This window comes from Lepidothrix coronata, unplaced genomic scaffold (genome assembly GCF_001604755.1).
Source record: "Lepidothrix coronata isolate B3197 unplaced genomic scaffold, Lepidothrix_coronata-1.0 Scaffold124, whole genome shotgun sequence".
In the NCBI taxonomy this organism is placed as follows: domain Eukaryota; kingdom Metazoa; phylum Chordata; class Aves; order Passeriformes; family Pipridae; genus Lepidothrix; species Lepidothrix coronata.
The window spans coordinates 4,986,796-5,005,577 of record NW_016690304.1 but is presented as its reverse complement, the minus strand read 5'-3'; the positions used below and the strand labels follow the sequence as shown (position 1 = coordinate 5,005,577).

The window sequence follows — 18,782 nt, the reverse complement described above, 5'->3', positions numbered from 1 at the left end:
AAATTTGGGGAAAAAACCCAAAAAAAAAAAAAAAAAAAAAAAAGAAAAAAAGAAAGAAGAAAAAAAAAGGTAATTCAGTTATCATACTTTCCCAATCCCTATTCCCAAAACTTACTTCTACTGAGAGAAGTGTCATTTTGCTGGTTGGGCATCGTGTAATAGACCAAAATGTGCTCTTTCTTTGCCCTGAGAACACAAGTCTTCACAGTTAAAATGGATTATGCCATTTGTGTTCAGCGGGAAGAATGCCGGATCAGTCGGCTCCCTCCTCACACAAGGCAGCATTTGTGAGAGCAATAAACAGAGAGGTCACATCAAATACCTACGGGACACAGACCATGGCAGCAAAGCTCCTTCACCTGACCCTGTGGCCTAGGTCTAACCACGGCAGGGGAGGGAGGACCAGGGAGAAAAACAACTCCTGTGGCCGCTTGTGCCGTGGTGAAATGAAGCCTTCAACAGCATCTTCTCCGTACCCGCCCTGCTGCAGGCGAAAGCGACGCCGAAGGTGGTTTGCTGCGGACGCCCCTTCGCAGCCCCACGAGTGCCCAGGTGTGAGCCCTCACCGCGCCCAGCAGCGACCCGCACACCCGGGTGCGGTGCCAGGCAGGCACGGCGGAGCCTCAGCCTCCGTCCCGCGAGCACATCGCTGCTTCACGACCGAGGTGTGAAACACCCGCAGGGCAGACACGCGAAGCGCATGCCACGCACCTCGAACCGCCTCGTTCCCGGCACGGAGGGGAGGTGTTAGCGCGGGGTCGCGCGTTGTTTTGGGAGACGTTTCTGCCATCGGGAGGGGCAGAGCAGCGCGGCTCCCCCGGCCGAGCAGGGGCTGGGAAAGGCGCTCCTGGCTCCAGCCCTGGGGCCGGGGGGCAGAGCCGCCCCGCTCCCCTCCAGACGGGCCGCCGTCGGGGCCGCCGCTCGCAGCCCGGGAGCGGCGAGGAGGAGGAGGAGGGAGAGAAAAGGAAGGAAAGCAAAAGGAGCTGCCGGCACCGCGCCCCCGCTGTCCCCCCGCCCGAGGGCTGCGCACTCACCTGGTCCCTGCCGGCCCGTCCCGCGGGACGCGAGGAGGAGGAGGAGTTGGAGGAAGAGGAGGAGGAGGCCATGTTGCAGCGCTCCCGAGCTCCGCTCCTCACCTCTCCCAGCCGTCCCGGGCTCGCCCCCACCGGCGGGCGGTCCTGTCCCGCTCCGCCGCCGCCCCCGCAGGTGGAGCCGATCCCAGCGGGGCCGCTCCTCCCGCGGCGGGCCGGGCGCGCTCGGCCCCGTCCCGCCCTGCGGCTGGAGCCGGGAGCTCCGGAGGTGCCACAAGGCGGGGGCAGCGCCTCGAGGTCCGCCCCGCTGGAAAACCGGGAGGGCGGCTGCTACCGGAGGGCTCCAGAGGGCCGGGGAGCCCCCCCAGACACCTGCCCCGCGGCTCACCTGGACACGGCGGGCTACGGGCGGCCGCGGCCGCTCCGCTCTGCCCGCGGAGGATGCGGGGCGGGGAGCGCAGCTGAAGTTTGTTAAACAAAACTAGAGAAGCCGACCCAGTCCTCTTACTGGGCGCCTGAGAATTCCGTGCCGCAGTTAAAGGCTTCCCGCTGGCCTTCCATCACGAGTACTACAGGTGTAGTGTGTTTACTGCAATGCAAATTCAAAATCGCTCACACGTGTGGAGCAGCGGGAGGATGGACACAGGGAGCTGCTCCCGTGGATAGCGATTAGCTGATACTCCCTGAGCCTGGGCGTGAGTCAGTGCCCGATTTTCTCCCCCAGCCCCAGCTGAGGGCTGTGCAAACATCACACGTTAACTACTGTGTTGGCCAAACCAGCAATTAATTCTGATTGTACTTTTTCTTAGTTTAAAAAAACACTTTAATCAATCTCAGTAAAGGGTGTTTTATCACAGCGCTTGAAATTGTGAAAGTGTTGTAAAACCAATTAAGATGGGTTAGTTTTGACTTAAATTACTTTATCCCATCACCTTACTTTTCCTTCCCTCTCACAGATCTGTTTTGGTGCATCAGCCTATTTTCCTGTTTTAATTAGAACTTGATTTGCCCATTAGCAGTGGTGAAACACACAAAAAAATGCTATTAAGCACTAATTTACCCAGAAATATTGCTGATAACAGCTTAATCCAGTTACTTATCCTGTCATAGGCCTTAGTGCTGTACGTGCAATTTACAAAGCACCTCCCCAGCTGTATAAACTGTCTATAGGTGTTTATACATCCTTAGATACTGTGTAACTAATTGCTTATCACTCCCTCTCTAATGTGTAAACTTTTTTCTTTGTGTATAGAGCCAAATAAAAATATTTAACCAAAGGCCTTGGCTGTATGGAGAAGGTAATTCCTCAGAATGTTTTTATCCCTCTTGTTTTGGATGTGACTCATTTCCTCAGCCCACTCAGGGAAAAAAGGATCACGATAGCAAAAAGCAAGCGTGAAGCAAGGCTGGTCATGTTCACTGATGAGCAGTGGCAATTAGCAGCTCTGTGGCTGGGTCACACACTATTTTTATACAACTCCTGTACCACACCATCACTGCATACCACCTTCCATCACTCTTTGGGGAGGAAAATTATAAAGACTTAAATGGAATTTGAAGATTGTAAAAGAAAATAGCACCTTAAGGAAAAAAAATTAATTTTTTACTTGAAACGAAAAGTGTGTTTTAAGTCTGCTCTTACAATTAATGGGAAGAGGAATTTTTAAACAAATTCAAGTGTAATGTGTACATGTAAATCCAGATTTCATTTCCACAGGCTTACATACCTCACTTGTCTCATTTACACTCCCACCTGAAAGACTATAGCTTCTCTTTTGGCAGCTGGAATGATACCTGGAGGGAAGGAAAAGTTAACTTCCCTTACTTCAGGAAAGGTTTCAATTCAGGCTTCCCTGACAGAAGTTTAGAATTTAAATGTGCTGTTGCAGTGCATTTGATCTGATCAAGCACAGTAACAGGTGGTTGTTGTAAGACAAAAAAGGATAAACAGGTAAAACCTGAGGCAAGTGGAAAATAAGAGTAAAGTTGTATAGAAATGAAACAGCTATACCAGGAAACAGATTTTTGGTATAACTGTATCCATGTGAGGAAGGTTGCTGATAGAGTTATATTGCCATACTGACAGGGCCTGACATTTGTACTCGGCCTCGGGGATTGGGACTTGTGGTTGCCACATTCCCTGCAGGGATATGCTATCCAGCCCTCCACACCTACCTCAAAAACAACCTCCTCCAGCCACTAGGAATTTCTCACCTGCATCCGGGCTGAGAGAGCTCCAAATGTAACTCTGAATGCACTTCTCCTGCTCTCATGCGTCCAAACACCAGTTCAAAAGCAGTTTATTTGGTTCTGCCATTTTTCTTCTTGGATTGTAAGCCAAATGAAATGCAAAAACTTAAATAAGGAACCAGCCACCTTTTCCTACAGTTAGTTTTGCCGGGGTCAGGAGTGAAAGCTTTGCCCAACTGAAGTTAATGGGAGTTTTGCCAATGACTTTGGTGGAGCCTGGCTTTTTGCCCAGATGTTCTAGAGAAACAAAAGGCACTTTCCCCCCCCTTTTTACTTTCCCGCTGTTTTGATATATGTGCCCTGTTCACCTTGCTTGTTTAATTACAATTATTAAAATCAAATCCAGGTTGGGTATTTGTAGGTATTTCTCTAGAGGTTTGTATGAAACCTGCTGTGAGTCCCACGGTGAAGGAAGATCTGCAGTGACAGTGAAGTGTTCCCCCCTGTGGGACAGGAGTTTGGCAAAGTCAGAGCTGGGGGGAGGCTTCAGTCTTTACATCCAGCAGTCACACACGTTTCAACCACTGGAAGCCACCCCCAATTAGCTCAGCAGGGACTCTGTGCATCCCTCCACTCCTTCCCACAAGGTCCTTGCCGCTCCACACCCTCTGCTTGTTCTGCTTTGGGTGCTGCTGCAAAGTTCATGGTAACACTTCCCCTGACTGCAAATTCAGTCGAGCTTTCCTCCAGGAAGATACAAATCCATTAATAACCACCACAGTGACAGCTCCTTCTATCTACAATCTCATTGCTTGAAATGAAGGGGTGGTTTATGATATTTTCATTATTGCAATCATATCAATATTCGGGGTTTTTAGATAAAGTGGTTTGGTGCATATTAGAAAAAAAATACTTAAAGATAATTTCAACCTAAATTCAAGTGCTTTAAATGCATTTAAAATATTTATATTCATGCTTTCAGGAGACATTGATAATTTAATTCTTTTTTCTTAGCAACTTCCATTCTTTTGCTCTATTTTCAAACAGTTCTCAGGAGCTTTTTGCCTTCTGGCATCTTGTCAAAATACTAATACAGAACAAGAGCAGCAGAGGAGCTCTCTGTGTTTCATGACGGTGGGAACTGTCCTGCATAACAAGAGATTTAATGGGTTAAATGTATCACCTGAGATATACGTTAAAGACTATTATCCCTCTGACATTATCTTGCATTCCTAAAAGCTATTACATTTTTCCTACAGTACTTTTGCATTTGCCATACTAACAAAAGCATCTTTGGTTTTTAATAAACGTTAAAAGAAGCCAATCAATGTTTGTATTTATCTGCTTTTGAGCACAGTGAACACAACCCATTTTAGATACCCTCATTAGTATTCACCAACCAGTTGACCTTTTTTTAGTCGCATCATTATGTAAAAGACAGAATACACTTTCTCTCTTCCTTACAGTGATTTTGTTGCTGAGGAGAATATAATTAAAATACAAAAGACAAGACGATATTGACTCTTGCAGCTGCCCTCTGCTCAGCAGAGAAGGAGTTGTTCAGAGTATTACACTGGGTTCTTAGCCATGAATACAACTGTAATACTATAATCCGAGCTCGGCATTGTCGGTCTGATCCTGTGTGCCTTGCACAAGCAGCGCTGCAGTTCAAGCAAGGGGAAGTTCTGGATGCCAAATAGGTTTCAATACATGTACCCCTTGGTCATTTATATCAAGAAAATTAATTTAATATCCCGTTGTCAAGGTAGACCTAGATTCCTTTGCTTGTTCACCTCGTTCACCAGTTTTTCCTTGTTTTTGCGCTTGGATGACCCAGGTTTGTGCTGTAAAGAGGAGCAGCAGTCCTAGGGATTCCCACATCCATCTGCCTCCATCCGTGTCAGCAGGTTCACTGCTACTGTTCCTTCGAGCAGAACAGCAAATCCCTTCCAACGCAAAAGTCACTACAAATGTAGTTGTATGGCTTGTCTCAAGCAGTATGATCAGCTCCTGCCACGTCCAAAGCAATGATCAAGAGGGATAAGCACTATCCAGTCAGAAAGGAGACGTGGTTTGTATCCTAAAGATATACAGAGAGCAGCGGGAGGGAGGAAAACGCAGAGTAAGCAGAACTGTCAGACTGATATTTGACAAATTAATGCCATGACAGGCTTGTACTTACATGCACTCTGCCTCATAAGCAAGGTAGCTTGGAGTCTCCTCACGTGTGAAATAGAAGTAAGGTTATCAGGCTCCTCAGTAAGAGAGCTGTTCTCCTTCAGCCAGCTTTCCTTCTGGTGCCCCCTGGTCTTCCCCACTCAGAGCTCAACAGAAACAACAGTCTGAGTACAACTAAGAAACATCTGCATATATTTAAACTGAAGCTGGTTAAAAATAGAAAAAAGATGTCACTTTCAAGGAAATTCAGATCAGTGTATTCAGTACTTTCAGGCACAGTATGTTTCACATATAAATAGAATCTGTATATATCTTAATATAACATACCAATTTATAGTACTGAATATTCATGATACTGCAACACCACCACGATCCCACCAAATTAACTAGGGTTACCATATGTCTGGGATTTCCCAGACATTTTTTTTTTTCTCTGAAGGAAAAGGTGGACTTTGGTCACCTTCCTAAGGTCCCTGGACAAGGACTAGTCCAGCAGCAGTAGCTCCAGTCCTGTGCTGGCTATAGAAAGCAATTCCCCCAAAGCTGCAGAGCACCCTGATGGCACTGCTGGGTGCAGAGCCAGGCCTGAGGGACATGTCCCACACTCTGCCTGAGCTGTGCAGATGATCCACGTGCACTGCTGATCCCAGCCTGTCCTGGCTGCACTGGACTTGTTACACACAGAGGGAAGAGATTCTCTGTGACTGTACAGGGCAGAGCATGTTGGGCCCTTTCTCTACAAACCGCACGAGATGTGAGGCCATGCTTCCATATGGAATTTGCCAGAGATACAAAAGCCCTGTTCTAGGCAGGTAAAATCCTCAGCAAGTGGTGGGAATACATGATTCAAGGTAAACAGAAACATGCAAGCGTGGGCACCATATGAGGCAAAAATTTGCAGAAGGGAAGGGAAAGTGGAGGGGCTTTACCCCAAAACATGCTCAGGAGGAGGAGCTGGACAAGCTGCCTCTCGCCTTTGCCATGGGGTAGGGGTGAGAAGTAGGAAGTGTACTATAAACAGAATATAAACTATATTCCTGCCTGCTGGAATCACCCTCCCAAAGAAATGCTTTAAGGGAGAAGCTGAATATTTTTTGCAGCAGCAGCCTGCCCTGCTTACATTTGAGACAAGCAACAAAGCCATCTTTCAAGAAGGATGTAAACCAGTACAATGAAGTAATTAAAAAATGCAGATACATTAGCAGTGTGGAGTGGTGCCTGTGTCTCACTCCTGCAGGGACTGCAGGTTTCCACAGGAGAGTGTTGGCCCAGGACTGTCAGTGCTGATGGGAACCGGGTGCCAGAGTGGGTCAGCAGCATCACAGAATCCACAGTGCAACTGTCCTGTAGGGAAAGACCTATAAAACTAGAAGCACATTAACTTTGCTAATCTATTTAGCGTTTAAGTTTCTCAGTAACACAGTTTTGTAATGTTTGGAATAGTGTTTTCCCCGGCTTTTCTTTAATACATATGTAGTGCAGTACTATTTCCCTGGGTACCAATGGAGGGAGGTCACAGCTGGCAGAGCACTCCCTGAGCAGAACCCCCAGGTGCCTCTCCAGTTATGTCCCCAACCCTTCTTTCAGAAGCTGTGATAGCACAGGGACTAATTGTCCCTAATCGGGGAGCAGGGATACAGAACTTTAATTTCCCTACAGACATATGTCCCGGCTTTTGGGGAATTAAGTTATCCAGTGACCTTTTATTAATGCCTATGCTTTAAAAGCAGCTTGAAAGGCCACAGCAGCACTTCACAGATCAGCACCCGTGCAGCCAGAAATAATGAATTTATGCTCTGGCCGGCCATGGCATCCAAATGTAACAGACTTGATTAAAAGGAGCAGCTGCAGCCAAAGCTTAGCCTGGTCCAAACACGATTACGCTCCCCAGACCATGCCAACAGCCCAATGCGTTATTCCAGCAGCAATCAGGGTCCAGCAGGGAGCTACAAAGTTGATCAAGGGACTGGAGAATCTCTCTCGAGAAAAAAGACTGAGGGAGCTGGGCCTGTTCAGCCTCAAGAAGAGACAACTGAGAGGGGACCTCATCAACTGTATCAGTGTATGAAGATGGGATGCTTGGAGGATGTTGCTGGGAGGATGTAGCAGGCTCTGCTTGGTGGTTCCCAGCAACAGGACACGAAGCAACGGCAGAAACTGATGTCCCACCTGAACATGAGGAAGAACTTCCTTACTGTGCAGTGACCGAGCACTGGAGCAGATTGCCCAGAGAGGCTGTGGCGTCTCTCTCCCTGGAGATACTGCAGAATTGGCTGGACACAATCCTGTGCTGTGTGCTCTGGAATGACCCTGCTAGAGCAGGGAGGTGGGACCAGATGACCCACGCGATCCCTCCCAGCCTGCCCTATGCTTGTAATTGTGTGACTGGGACCAGTCCGACCCTTCGCGCCGTCCCAGCTCCCCCGTGTCCCCGCCCGGGGGGCAACGGGGCTTCGGCCTACTTTGAACCGCCCGCCCGCGCCGTCAGTGTGCCTCGCGAACCAAGGGAGCGCCCGACACATCCTTAGTTTGCCGCGCCCGGCCGCGCCCGATTTTTCTTCTTTTCCCCCCAGCAGCGGCCGAAAGCCGCCCTTGCGGCCTCGCTTTGGCGCGGGGCGCGCCGATTGGTCGGTTTGAACGGTGGCGGCGCGGCGCCATTGGCGGAGCGCGGCGGGCGGACGGTTCGAATGCGGCGCGGCCCCGCCCCCTGCCCGCTCGCGCCCGTCCCTGTGCGGCGGCTCGTGCAGCGCGCGGCGGCTCCGCAGGTGAGGGGAGAGGAGGGGACGGGACGGGACGGGGCTGCGCGCTCCCGACCCGGCCGGGGCAACCCCGGGCTCACACCGCGGACACCCGCGCCTTCCTGGCCCAGGGCAACCGGGCAGGCAGCGGCGGAGCGCCCCGGGGCTGCTGGGCCGGGTGAGAGCGGGGCGGGGGTTGGGTCGGACCGGGGAGGGGGGGGCCCTGAGCGGCGAGCGGGCGCTGCTCGCCCCAGCCGGAGCTCGGCGGCCTCCTGCAGCCGTAGGTGACTCGGCCAGTACCTCGTAACCCCTCTGACCTCGGTGCCGAAGCCCCGCCGTGCCCGGCGGAGCGGGTCCGGAGCAGGAGGTGTGAAGGGCCGGCCCCGGCTGTGCTCTGCACTTACCCCCTGACACACGGGACCGGTGTTCCCTGGCACGGCTGGCACAGAACCCCGCGATTTTTACATAGGAGGGTTCCTGCGAGTGAGTAACCACGTAAAACTGGTGGGCGGCGCGTGTTTTTTTCAATTCCGTGCAGGAGTTTTCTTCTTCACACGCACACAAAAATATCTTTCTCCTTTGAGTTGGTGCCCGCTCGCACTTCGGGATGTAGGTTTTCTAGTTTGAACTCAAAACCCTGGTGTTTGTTTGAGGAGAACAGTGTTTCACATTGCACCTTAATTAGCAAGAACTAACGAGCTTCCAAAGACCTGGCACAGTTCCAGCGACTTGGCTGTGGTCAGGACAGCAACTGTTCACCCTCATTTGCTGTTTCCTTTTCCCGTTCATTTCAGGGATATCCACAGCAATGGACGATTACACAAAAATAGAGAAGATTGGGGAAGGTAAGTATGGGGAACAGTGAGACTTCTAACACTCCACAATTTGAGCTGTCGGGTGTCACGGAAGCTCTGTGCACTTTGGCTATTAAAGGAACCACTGAGATTCAACTATCTGGCTAAATAAGGCTGTGGCTTTCTATGGTAATTATTTCTATATGTAAAAGCTTTCAGCCAGCCCTTCTTTTGAGAGTGCCTGCCTTCACGCTGATGGTGTAATTAATATTCTTCCGGGGGCGGGAGGGGGGGGAATATGTTCTGAGTCCTGAAACCAGCTTTACAATTCAGGAAGCTCCCCTGTTCCTGCATATATAAACTTACCAGTTGTTCCTGAAGTTATGCTACATGGCATACTTTTGCTTGGAGCTGCTGGTAGGGAGTAGGTTTTGTGGATTATCCCGCTTTGATTATATCCAAGCACTGTGGTTGTCAAGGGAAAGTGCAGAGTGTAAACCTCTGTGGAGAAGTGAATTTTAACAGTTAATTTACTGTGAGGCACTAAGAAAATGGCTTCAATGCAGATGTTAGTCATAGCCCCCTTTTACTGGAAATCCAACCGATGTTAACTGTAGACGTCAGGGTGTTTTATAATGCTTTAATCCTATGTAGACTTGAGAATTTGAAGTATGTTGCTCTGAGAATGTGTTCTGAGATAATTGCAAAATGCGTGTGCTTAGATCTTGCAAACAAAGCTTTGTAACCGAAGCCTTGTGCATGAATCTTTGAAAGAAACTAGTCTGAGCTTCATGTGAGGGATTAATGCTTCAAGAAGGGTAAAAAGAGAAGGTTTATACTGTCTTGGTTTGAGGGTTCTACTTCTGTGAACACTGATGATTAAAATGGATTGATTTGAGATTTAATAGTGGTTCCAGTTTTAGCTTCTGCTGAGACCCACAGCACTACCTTCTCCCCTACATGGAGGATTGAGCCAGAGGTATTTCTATAGATCAGACCCATGGATGGTTTGATCTTAGATTGCAGAAGGAGCAGTACTTTTATTTGCAGCTAAACCTTCAGAGTTTTAATATGATCTATCATTGGCAAAATCATAACCCCTTGGGGATGAGGCAGTATTGTGATCTTGCCTGGAAGTTAATCAACACAAAACTCAAATAGTATTTGATTTTACAACTGCATCTTCCAAATATTCACCTTTCATGCTCAGGCTGCTAAGTACCCTGACAGTTAGTGGGTGGCATGCTTTAAACAAACAGAACTATTGCTTGGTAAACTGCCAGAGTTAAACAGTAGGTCATAATCAAATCAGGGCTAAGAGTTGGACTTGATGGTCCTTGTGGGTCCCTTTCAACTCAGCATATTCTGTGATTTGCAAGGACTTTGCCTATGTTAGCAGTTCATATTTGCAATGACTTATCTGTACCTGAAGCTGGTACTTCCTATATGTGTTTCACTGTCTTTTTGTTCAGGTACCTATGGTGTTGTGTATAAAGGTCGTCACAAAACCACAGGCCAGGTGGTTGCAATGAAGAAAATACGTCTAGAAAGTGAGGAGGAAGGTGTTCCAAGTACTGCTATCCGAGAAATTTCTTTATTAAAAGAGCTGAATCATCCCAATATAGTCTGGTATGCATATACTGGTATTTAGCTAAACTTTGAAGGGCACTAGGTCCCTTCAGATAATAAATTATTTTCCCACTGTTTTAGTGAGGTGAGAACCACTTTGCTTAATACAGTATGTTTTGCAGCAAATTGTTAAATTCCCAAATCCCATTATTACACCAGTTTTTTAATTAAGCCTTCCTCATGCTGCCTCTCACCATTCAAGGAATCTAACAAATTTTTGCTGATTTAGAAATTTATGTAAATTCTATCTTCAGGGAGGTTATTGTGAGAATGGATGCAGCATCCTTCACGAAAACTGGCTGAAGCTGTTACTTTAGGCAGTCTCAAAATTTAATTTGCTGCCTTGGAATAGAGCATTTGACTTGAGTGTTCTTAAGTGAGCCTCTGTCATCAATCTCCTCCCCGCTGTTCTGTAGCAGGAATTTATGTGTTGTGTATGGTGCTGTCATAGCTGGCACATCTGAGCTACAAGTGACTACTTGTAGTCACTTCCGTCAGTGACTACTTGACATGTGGAAATTAATTGCAGCTATTGTCTTCCCCACAAAATATTTGCTTGCTCTTTGATGTAGCAAAATACTTGATCTTGACTGTGCATTAAAACTGGCCAAGTTGCAGCCAGGTAGTGTCTCAATGTATGTATGCTTGGGTTTAGGAAACCTTAAACTCTAATAAGGATGAAGGAGATACTTAGAAATGTGTGCAAATCCTGCTGTGTCTACTAGGTTCCTACTGTAATGTTCCCTTAAACCCTCCTAGTAATCAGGCTCTGCTGTAATAAGCCAGCTTCAAAGAGAAGTCAGGCATCAACACCCACAGGTGTTTGTTTGTTTTTAAAGGCAACAGTATTTTTTTCCCCAGGCTTCCTGTGTCTGATATGAGGGAACATAAGTTTAAGAGGAAGCATATAGGTATTTATCTCAGTGACACTCTTTCAGATACACTTAATTTTCCAGATAACAGTATAACTCACTAAGTCTGCTGATGTTTGAAAACTTTTAAGACTTCCATAATGAAGACCTGGAAATGTCTGTATCCCTGTTGAGAGGGGAAATGTAACTGAGTCCATGCATTTTGCAGTGGAGTTAATTGTATACTCAATTTTTAGTCTTCAGGATGTTCTTATGCAGGATTCAAGACTGTACCTTGTCTTTGAATTCCTTTCCATGGATCTGAAGAAGTATTTGGATAGTATTCCATCTGGCCAATATTTGGAGCGTTCCCTTGTTAAGGTAATGAGGACAATTTCTTAATATAGGAGGGAAATTAATCTAGGGATAACCTAGTAAGCTATAAGCAGCTCTTATTTTCGGTATAATTAACTCCTTGAGGAGAAATGAAAGGTTAAATAAGCAGCTGTGGATAATAAGCTGAAATGTGAGTTTTGCTCTTAAATGCCACTTCAAATTCTTTTAATTACTGAGATTAAACTGCCTTAAACTAATCTTAAAAAATAAATTGTGTGGCTTTTTGGTTGATATTAACTCTATCTGCAATGCTTTGGATCTCTATTTCCTAATATTGTGGGGTGAGCTAATGTAAGGGAACACCTTTGTGTTGCAGACACTGAGGTATACTAAAGGTAACTCCTTTGGTTTTTTCCTCCCACTTCATCCTTTCTAGAGTTACCTGTACCAAATCTTGCAAGGTATTGTCTTTTGCCACTCAAGGAGAGTTCTGCACAGAGACCTGAAACCTCAGAATCTCTTAATAGATGACAAGGGGGTGATTAAACTGGCGGACTTTGGGTTGGCTCGAGCCTTTGGAATTCCAGTGCGGGTCTACACTCATGAAGTGAGTTGGAACATACTTTTGGTGGTTTGCACAGTGCTCACTAGATTACTACTAAAAAAGAATCATGCATGTTTTGAAGTTGTAACAGAACAATCAAAAAGTTATGTTTTGGTTTTCCAAAACAGTTTTCCACCTCTTTGACTGTGGTTTTATTCTGAAGTTCCAAAGCATCTTACGAATCCCACTATTACCTTGATAGTGATTTAGATGGGCTGGAACTTGTTGCTCACTGTCTCATAAGGGCATTTTTGCTTCACAAAGCACTCAAGTCTGAGGGTTTTACTGGATGGGTGCTAAAGGCTTCCTGCCCTTTGGGAAGTAGTGTAGGCAACTGCTTGGATTGCAGCAGAAACTACTGCAATGGAACTTGTTTGTCTACAAATTCAGTTTTAAACTAGTATTTTCACTAAAACTTCTAGCACCAGCTATTATTTTAAGCAAAGAAGCTGAGAATGCTGCTTAGTAACAGATGAACTGTTGTGCTTGCTGTCAAGGAGGAGACCTGGTTTTACAAACTTAAACAACTTGCCTTGTTCAATAGGTAGTGACACTGTGGTACCGGTCTCCAGAGGTGTTGCTGGGATCTGTTCGTTACTCTACTCCTGTAGATATATGGAGCATAGGTACCATATTTGCTGAGCTAGCAACTAAAAAGCCACTTTTCCATGGGGATTCAGAGATTGACCAGATCTTCAGAATCTTCAGGTATGTTAGGCTGAACCTTCCCTGCTACCTGTGTGGCACCACACAACAGTCGTGTGCTCATTAAAAGCATAGTCATGCATACACATTTCAGACTAAACTGCTTAATGTTCTGCTTATGCCTGCACAGAGCTTTAGGGACCCCCAACAATGAGGTATGGCCTGATGTGGAATCCCTGCAAGACTATAAGAACACGTTCCCAAAATGGAAACCTGTCAGCCTTGAAACACATGTCAAAAACTTGGATAAAGATGGACTTGATCTGCTGGCTGTAAGTATTCTTTCTTAAACTGCTGAACCGAAAGGGGCAGAAAACAGAAAGCTACACTTACCAGCTGTGGCCAGAAGGGAGATATGGAGATCTTGAAATTATCAGCAGTGGGGTGAGCTTTCATTCTTGTAGAACTGACACCTTGTGTGACATTCACTCCTTTCATAAATAATACCAGACTACTTTTCACATTAACAAGTTATGCCTCAGCTTTTTTATACTAATAAGCCAGGTACAACTTGACAGTGAGGATGAGCTTTTACAACCAGATCTAAAGTGAAGGCTTCTGCCCATAAACTATCACCTTGCCGCTGCCAGCACGAACTGTGATGTGGCTGTATGTCTGCTGATCCAGTTGGAAATGTTTTTTATGGTAGCATATGGATTAATCTTGGTGGGCTCATCTTGATTTAACTTCTGTGATGGTCTTAACTGAATAAACAGTGAGGGAAGCAGCTGAATGTATTGATTAGCTGTGAGACCAGAGACTTAGTTTGTCTGTCTGTAATGTCTGTCTCAATTGCCTTTAAATTTTGAGTTAAAGATTTTTGGCTGTGGTGTATTAACTTTTAATTGATATATTTTGTGTCAAGTGTGAGTTTCCTTTAGTTCTGTGGCCATGCAGTTAAACTACCACACCAGGCTTTTAATTGATAAGCTCTTCATCAGGTTTTTCCATTTAGTGCTCTCCCAGCCTCTGTGCTGCCACTGTGGACTAATTTAGGTCACAACTTAGGTGTGCTCTTGGATATACTGAAGTGTAATAATGTATCTTGGTTGTCCTTTGGCTGTTCTAAAGCTGCATTTACACAGTGCAGTCTTACCTGTGGGTTGTGGGGTGGGTGCTCTGTGTGTAAGATAAGCTGACACTTCAGCACCACCTTGGTACAGGGGCAGCCTTGTACAGCCATTACCTGTGCATGTGGCTCATGGTTTTAAGCAGTCACAAATTACTTTTTAACCATATTGGTATGGCTGTGGCAAAATACTCTGAATGAAGGAGTGTTGTCCAAGAAGCTCAAATGACCACAGTTTCTCAGTTCTGGTTTTTTTTTTTTGTTTTTTGGTTTGGTGTTTTTTTGAGATGTGTGTGAACAGAGCCACAATTTACATTGACAACCTGAACGTTTGTTAAAGATGTAGTTGTCTTGGGAAACTCTAAATGTTGCAGCAGAATTGTCTTATACAGATAAGTGACTTAGGCTGACACATTTCCCCCATGACCACTGACAGCATCATTATTAAATCAGTTTGAAATAGAATTGTTACTGATTGTATTTACAAACTAAAATAAATTGTTTGATTGGCAAGAGAATCTTGTCCATACACTTAAACTGACCTGCTAAGCACTCATCTGAGCTTAGGTGTGGCTTCACTATGTAAAACCAATGTTTTGGGTTGCTGTGAGTAAAGGCAAAAAACCTCAATGCTAGTCTCAAAGCATGTAAAATTCTCTAAGATCTTGTACAGTTTTGCCTTAATTCAATAAATGTTTATATTTTAGTTTGCTAATAATGCTTGGTGACAGTGGTATTCCTGATGGGAATCCCTTTGTTTCCTATGGCACTTTTAAGCCTGAAGCAGTAACAGAACACATGTAAATAATTAGTATGTAAAGTAGCTGTCTTTGAAAATGTCTTAACACAAAAATGTGTAATTCAAGTTGCTCGAGTGAGGTTGGAAATTTAAGACCTTCATAAGCTAAATGATTTCTGTGGCCAGCATTTGAAAGTACTTAATTGCTGTCATCAAAAGCTTTGAACAGACAATAGATTCCAGAAAAAACTTTCCAGAAAAAACGTTCCAGACTGCTCAGGGAAGAAATTGTGACTTAATCCAGCAGCTGAAGTGCTGTAGTCTCAGTGTCACACCATCCGTTTTACAGAGAAATTTGCCTCTTTGAGTGGATTTTAAGGGACCCTTTGATATCAGTATTTACTATAGGACACTGTTCTGGGTTACAGCTAATGGGAACCTGTCACAAGGTAAAACTGGACCTGCAAGGTTAAATCTAGAGGCAGAGTGGTGTTTGGCAGAGGTTCAGAGAATATAAATGCAAATTCAGAGGCTTAAATCGACTTGGAAGGGTCCCTGTAGGAAGAAGTGTAAAGATAGTTAAATGTCAAGACTGGATACTGGGCAGAGTAATACTGGTTAAGTTTTGTTCTGGAAGACAAATTTGTGGGGATGAGGGAGAGGCAGCTGGTAGAATCCTGATTACTTAAATTTTTGAAATGGGCTGTCCTTTATTAAGGAGACAAAGACTTTGCAGAGACTTTGCTAGTTTTGGGTCTAGTAGAAAAGTGCTGAATGCTTCATTCCTTTTTTGACCCCTTGTATGATATAAACTGTAGATGCCTTTTTTTTTTTTTAACTGCTAGCAAAACAAAGTTTTTGCCTGAATTAGAAAGTTCTGGGGCTATGAAACCCCTTCTTTGTTCTCTCATCCCCTTTACTGAGGTATTCAGTTGAAATAACTTATTGCAAAGAAACTCAAGTTTTAACTCTTCTTTTCAGTTCTATGTGCTTGTAATCTACTTTCCTGTTTGGATTTTGAAACTGTGATCACTCTCTTGTATATTAACTGTAAAGTTCTTCACCAAGCTGAGTAAAAGCAATTTGACAGCACTTTCTTCAGTGTCAGTAATGAAACAAATATAAGATGTTTGGGGCTTTAACAGCCTAAAGCTTATTAATTTCCCTTAGTAAGAAGGTGAGACAAATAATTATTGCCACTTGATGCTGGTTCTGGATTTAGTCAGTGCATGTGGAACCCAGATCCAGGGAAGGGCTTGGTCACTGAACAGGGAGGGGATGTGTGATTCTGTTATGCACTGCTACTGCCCTACCACTGACTTGTAGGTGCAAATAACCTCTCCAACTGTGAGAAATCATGGAACAAAGAGGGAAAATGTCTTTATGGTTACTTGATGATTATTATTATGGTAATACCTACCTGTTTGACATGATTTTAGTTTGCATTTCTTGAAGGAGTGTGTTTCTTTTTTTTTCTTTCAGAAAATGTTAATTTATGATCCTGCAAAAAGAATTTCTGGCAAAATGGCCTTGAACCATCCATATTTTGATGACTTGGACAAATCCACTCTTCCTGCTAGTCTGATTAAGAAATAACAGACCTTTGGACTAAATCATTCACAATGAAAAAATTGTGATTACTTTCACTCTTAAGTCTGTAATCTTTTGTCTTTCTGCTCCAAAACTGTGGCTGTTTTCAGTTTGTTTTGTTTTAAGTGTTATCTAAATGTAAATATTAACCTTTCAGTGCTGAGTTCAAATACAGTGCAAATATTGCTGCAATTAATGCAGTCATCTTTCTATAAATAAAGCTTTAAACCCAGTGAAGGACTGAATTCATTTCCAGACTATGGTTGCTCTGCAAGAGGACTCGTGTTTTCTTTGGAATGCACTTGTAAGGTTCCACTTGGCTAAGAAAAGCTGCTAACACTACATTGTTGTTCTTGATAGGATAGGAAATTCTTGTCAAGTTTGAGTTGTTTCTGTGTGATTTCAGTTCCAATTTGACCTGAGCATGGCAACTGATGTGCCAAGGGATGTGTACTTTGAGATGTTGAAGAATTGCAGCTTACTACAGTAAAGTAAATGGCCAAACTAATTTTAGGGTTTGAGTTTTTGAAGGCAGCTGCAAGTCTGTATTTAAGAAAAATCCCTTGCTTTTCTGGAAGGCCCAAGAATGTACCTAGATGTTGGCATGTGAACTAGTGAATTGGCATATTTCCAACTCCTGGACCAGTAAAGGTATGTTATCTTAAATTTTACATGGACTATCTATGCAAATGTATAACTGCCCAACAGGGCCCCTTCCACCTGCTACTAGTAATGCAGTTCTACTTTAATGAGAATCAGAGAATCCCCTGGATTATACTTAAATTTGGAAACCAGTCTGTCTTCATATAGGAATAGTCAAGTAAATGTTGACTTAACGTGACTGCAAGGAATTGCAATCAAAGACTCAGATACTACAATGGCTATAGACTTTCCCATAATTATAATATATATAATAATATTTAATATATATTCCCATAATTACAACAGGAGCTTTTTAAAGCTCCCCAGCATTTAACTGAACAGGTGAGAGTACTGTAAAAAGTTCAAATATGTATGTGCTAATAGTTGATTGTATGTTACTTTAAAAAGTTGCTTGATTGAAGGCAGGGGGAAGAAAGTTGTGATGGCTGACTTTTTTATTTTTTTTTTCCCTGTTAACACCAGTGATAGGATGCAATTTTAAGGCCAAGTATTAGGGACCTAATTGGTCTGCTTTTGAATTTAATGACTTGATATGGGCTTTACAGGTCAAGGGATTGTGTTGCTGTGCTAATTAGTTACCTTGGTGTGTGGAAAAGAGGGGAACCTGCCAGTGCTCTAAAAACCAGAAGCTAATGGACAGGCAAACTAATTTTTTTGTTAGCAATACTGGTTAAGCCTGATTTTTCTTCTGTATGTAGCTGGTGTCTGTCTCAATTTCATGTCATATGGTGAACACTTTAGCCTGTCTAACAAACCAAAGTACTAAAGTTTCTAAAGAAAGCTGCTTTTTAAACAATAATTTGAAGAGTCTGCAATCCTTGTCTACTCAGGTGGTGTAACATTGTAGCTCTGAATGAACTCATAGTGCTCCAAGCAAATAGGAAGGGGGAAGGAACATAAGTGTCCATCTGTGCCTGAGGTCAGATCAGGTGGCAAATGCCATACTCAGAGACGTGATTCCCTGTAACAGCTCCACTCTAAAACATTATCAAAGTTGTCAATGAGGCAGATCACTCCCTTTAGGGAAAAATACATCATTGACTCTTTGTAACTGCCCTGCTGCTGGACCTGGCATGTGGAAGGTTTGTGATGTTCAAGTTTTGGCCATTTAAGATTCCATTTTATGCTGGTAAAAACTGGTGGTGCCTTGCACATTGAGGGGGGGTGGTGGGGTTTAACCCCCTGGGTGATCATCAGCAAACCTATTTATTGCTACCTATTGCAGGAGCTTTCTTCTAACTTGTAAGAACTGGGGGTGGAATTACTTTATTTAAAAGTGGTCTGCTCACCTTTAAAATAAGGTTCCATAATGTAATGTTATTTTCAGTATTTCCTCTGGTGCCGTGGCTGCTCAGTATCACGTGTTCTACCAGAGCACAGGAAAACCCCAGCTGACAATGATAAACTTACCTTGGTTTTTTACTTAACTTGTGTGTCCTCTATCCCATTAGGAAGTAATGTAGATGAAAAAGCTTGGTATACACAAGAATAGGATTTTACACAGGATCAAATTAGGGCTTTGGTGATGGGGTTTTTTAAGTTGCAAAGCAAGCTTTTTTTTTTTTTCCAAACAGCCAACCACCTACTAGGTACTTGTAGACCGAGTTCAGCTGCTTTTATTTTCCTCAGACGTAATTAATTTCAGTGAGAATTTGGTATTGCCAT

At 44.4% G+C, this 18,782-nt stretch overlaps 2 protein-coding genes and 2 long non-coding RNA genes across 7 annotated transcripts in view; 1 reads left to right on the top strand and 3 right to left on the bottom strand.

Moving 5' to 3' along the window:
• The window catches only part of ANK3 (ankyrin 3, node of Ranvier (ankyrin G)), a 362,370-nt gene extending 361,242 nt beyond the window's left edge, over positions 1 to 1,128 (bottom strand). Inside the window, exon 1 of the mRNA XM_017825985.1 lies at positions 1,035 to 1,128. Within this exon, the coding sequence (XP_017681474.1) occupies positions 1,035 to 1,106 (72 nt within the window). The 5' untranslated portion in view covers positions 1,107 to 1,128. The remainder of the gene's footprint in view (positions 1 to 1,034) is intronic.
• A 3,121-nt stretch (positions 1,129 to 4,249) lies between these two features.
• On the bottom strand, positions 4,250 to 8,919 carry LOC108502797. Of its 2 annotated transcripts, none has more exons than XR_001876627.1 (3): positions 8,542 to 8,919; positions 5,404 to 6,743; positions 4,250 to 5,301 (listed from the first exon to the last, which is right to left on the bottom strand). It is a non-coding gene; the product is annotated as an uncharacterized LOC108502797 (long non-coding RNA). The 2 variants fall into 2 exon arrangements; XR_001876628.1 differs by lacking the exon at positions 8,542 to 8,919 and adding an exon at positions 7,862 to 7,970.
• On the top strand, positions 8,102 to 16,686 carry CDK1 (cyclin dependent kinase 1). Of its 3 annotated transcripts, none has more exons than XM_017826123.1 (8): positions 8,102 to 8,164; positions 8,932 to 8,982; positions 10,404 to 10,560; positions 11,669 to 11,792; positions 12,184 to 12,354; positions 12,896 to 13,059; positions 13,187 to 13,328; positions 16,347 to 16,686. In XM_017826123.1, the coding sequence occupies exons 2-8, from the start codon at positions 8,946 to 8,948 to the stop codon at positions 16,458 to 16,460; spliced, it is 909 nt and encodes a 302-aa protein (XP_017681612.1). In that variant the 5' UTR covers positions 8,102 to 8,164; positions 8,932 to 8,945; the 3' UTR covers positions 16,461 to 16,686. The 3 variants fall into 3 exon arrangements, with proteins under 3 accessions (XP_017681612.1, XP_017681614.1, XP_017681613.1); XM_017826124.1 differs by lacking the exon at positions 8,102 to 8,164 and adding an exon at positions 8,171 to 8,315 and having other exon boundaries at positions 16,347 to 16,460; XM_017826125.1 differs by lacking the exon at positions 12,184 to 12,354.
• The window catches only part of LOC108502798, a 12,130-nt gene continuing 2,343 nt past the window's right edge, over positions 8,996 to 18,782 (bottom strand). Inside the window, exon 3 of the long non-coding RNA XR_001876629.1 lies at positions 8,996 to 9,432. This is a non-coding gene — a long non-coding RNA (uncharacterized LOC108502798). The remainder of the gene's footprint in view (positions 9,433 to 18,782) is intronic.

What these genes read in the sequence shown, in the direction of transcription:
- CDK1 (XM_017826123.1), top strand. Translation starts at nt 8,946, where the DNA reads ATGGACGATTACACAAAAATAGAGAAGATTGGGGAAG. An exon ending in AATAGAGAAGATTGGGGAAG is followed by an intron (nt 8,983 to 10,403) that starts GTAAGTATGGGG and finishes CTTTTTGTTCAG; the next exon opens with GTACCTATGGTGTTGTGTAT. An exon ending in CAGATCTTCAGAATCTTCAG is followed by an intron (nt 13,060 to 13,186) that starts GTATGTTAGGCT and finishes ATGCCTGCACAG; the next exon opens with AGCTTTAGGGACCCCCAACA.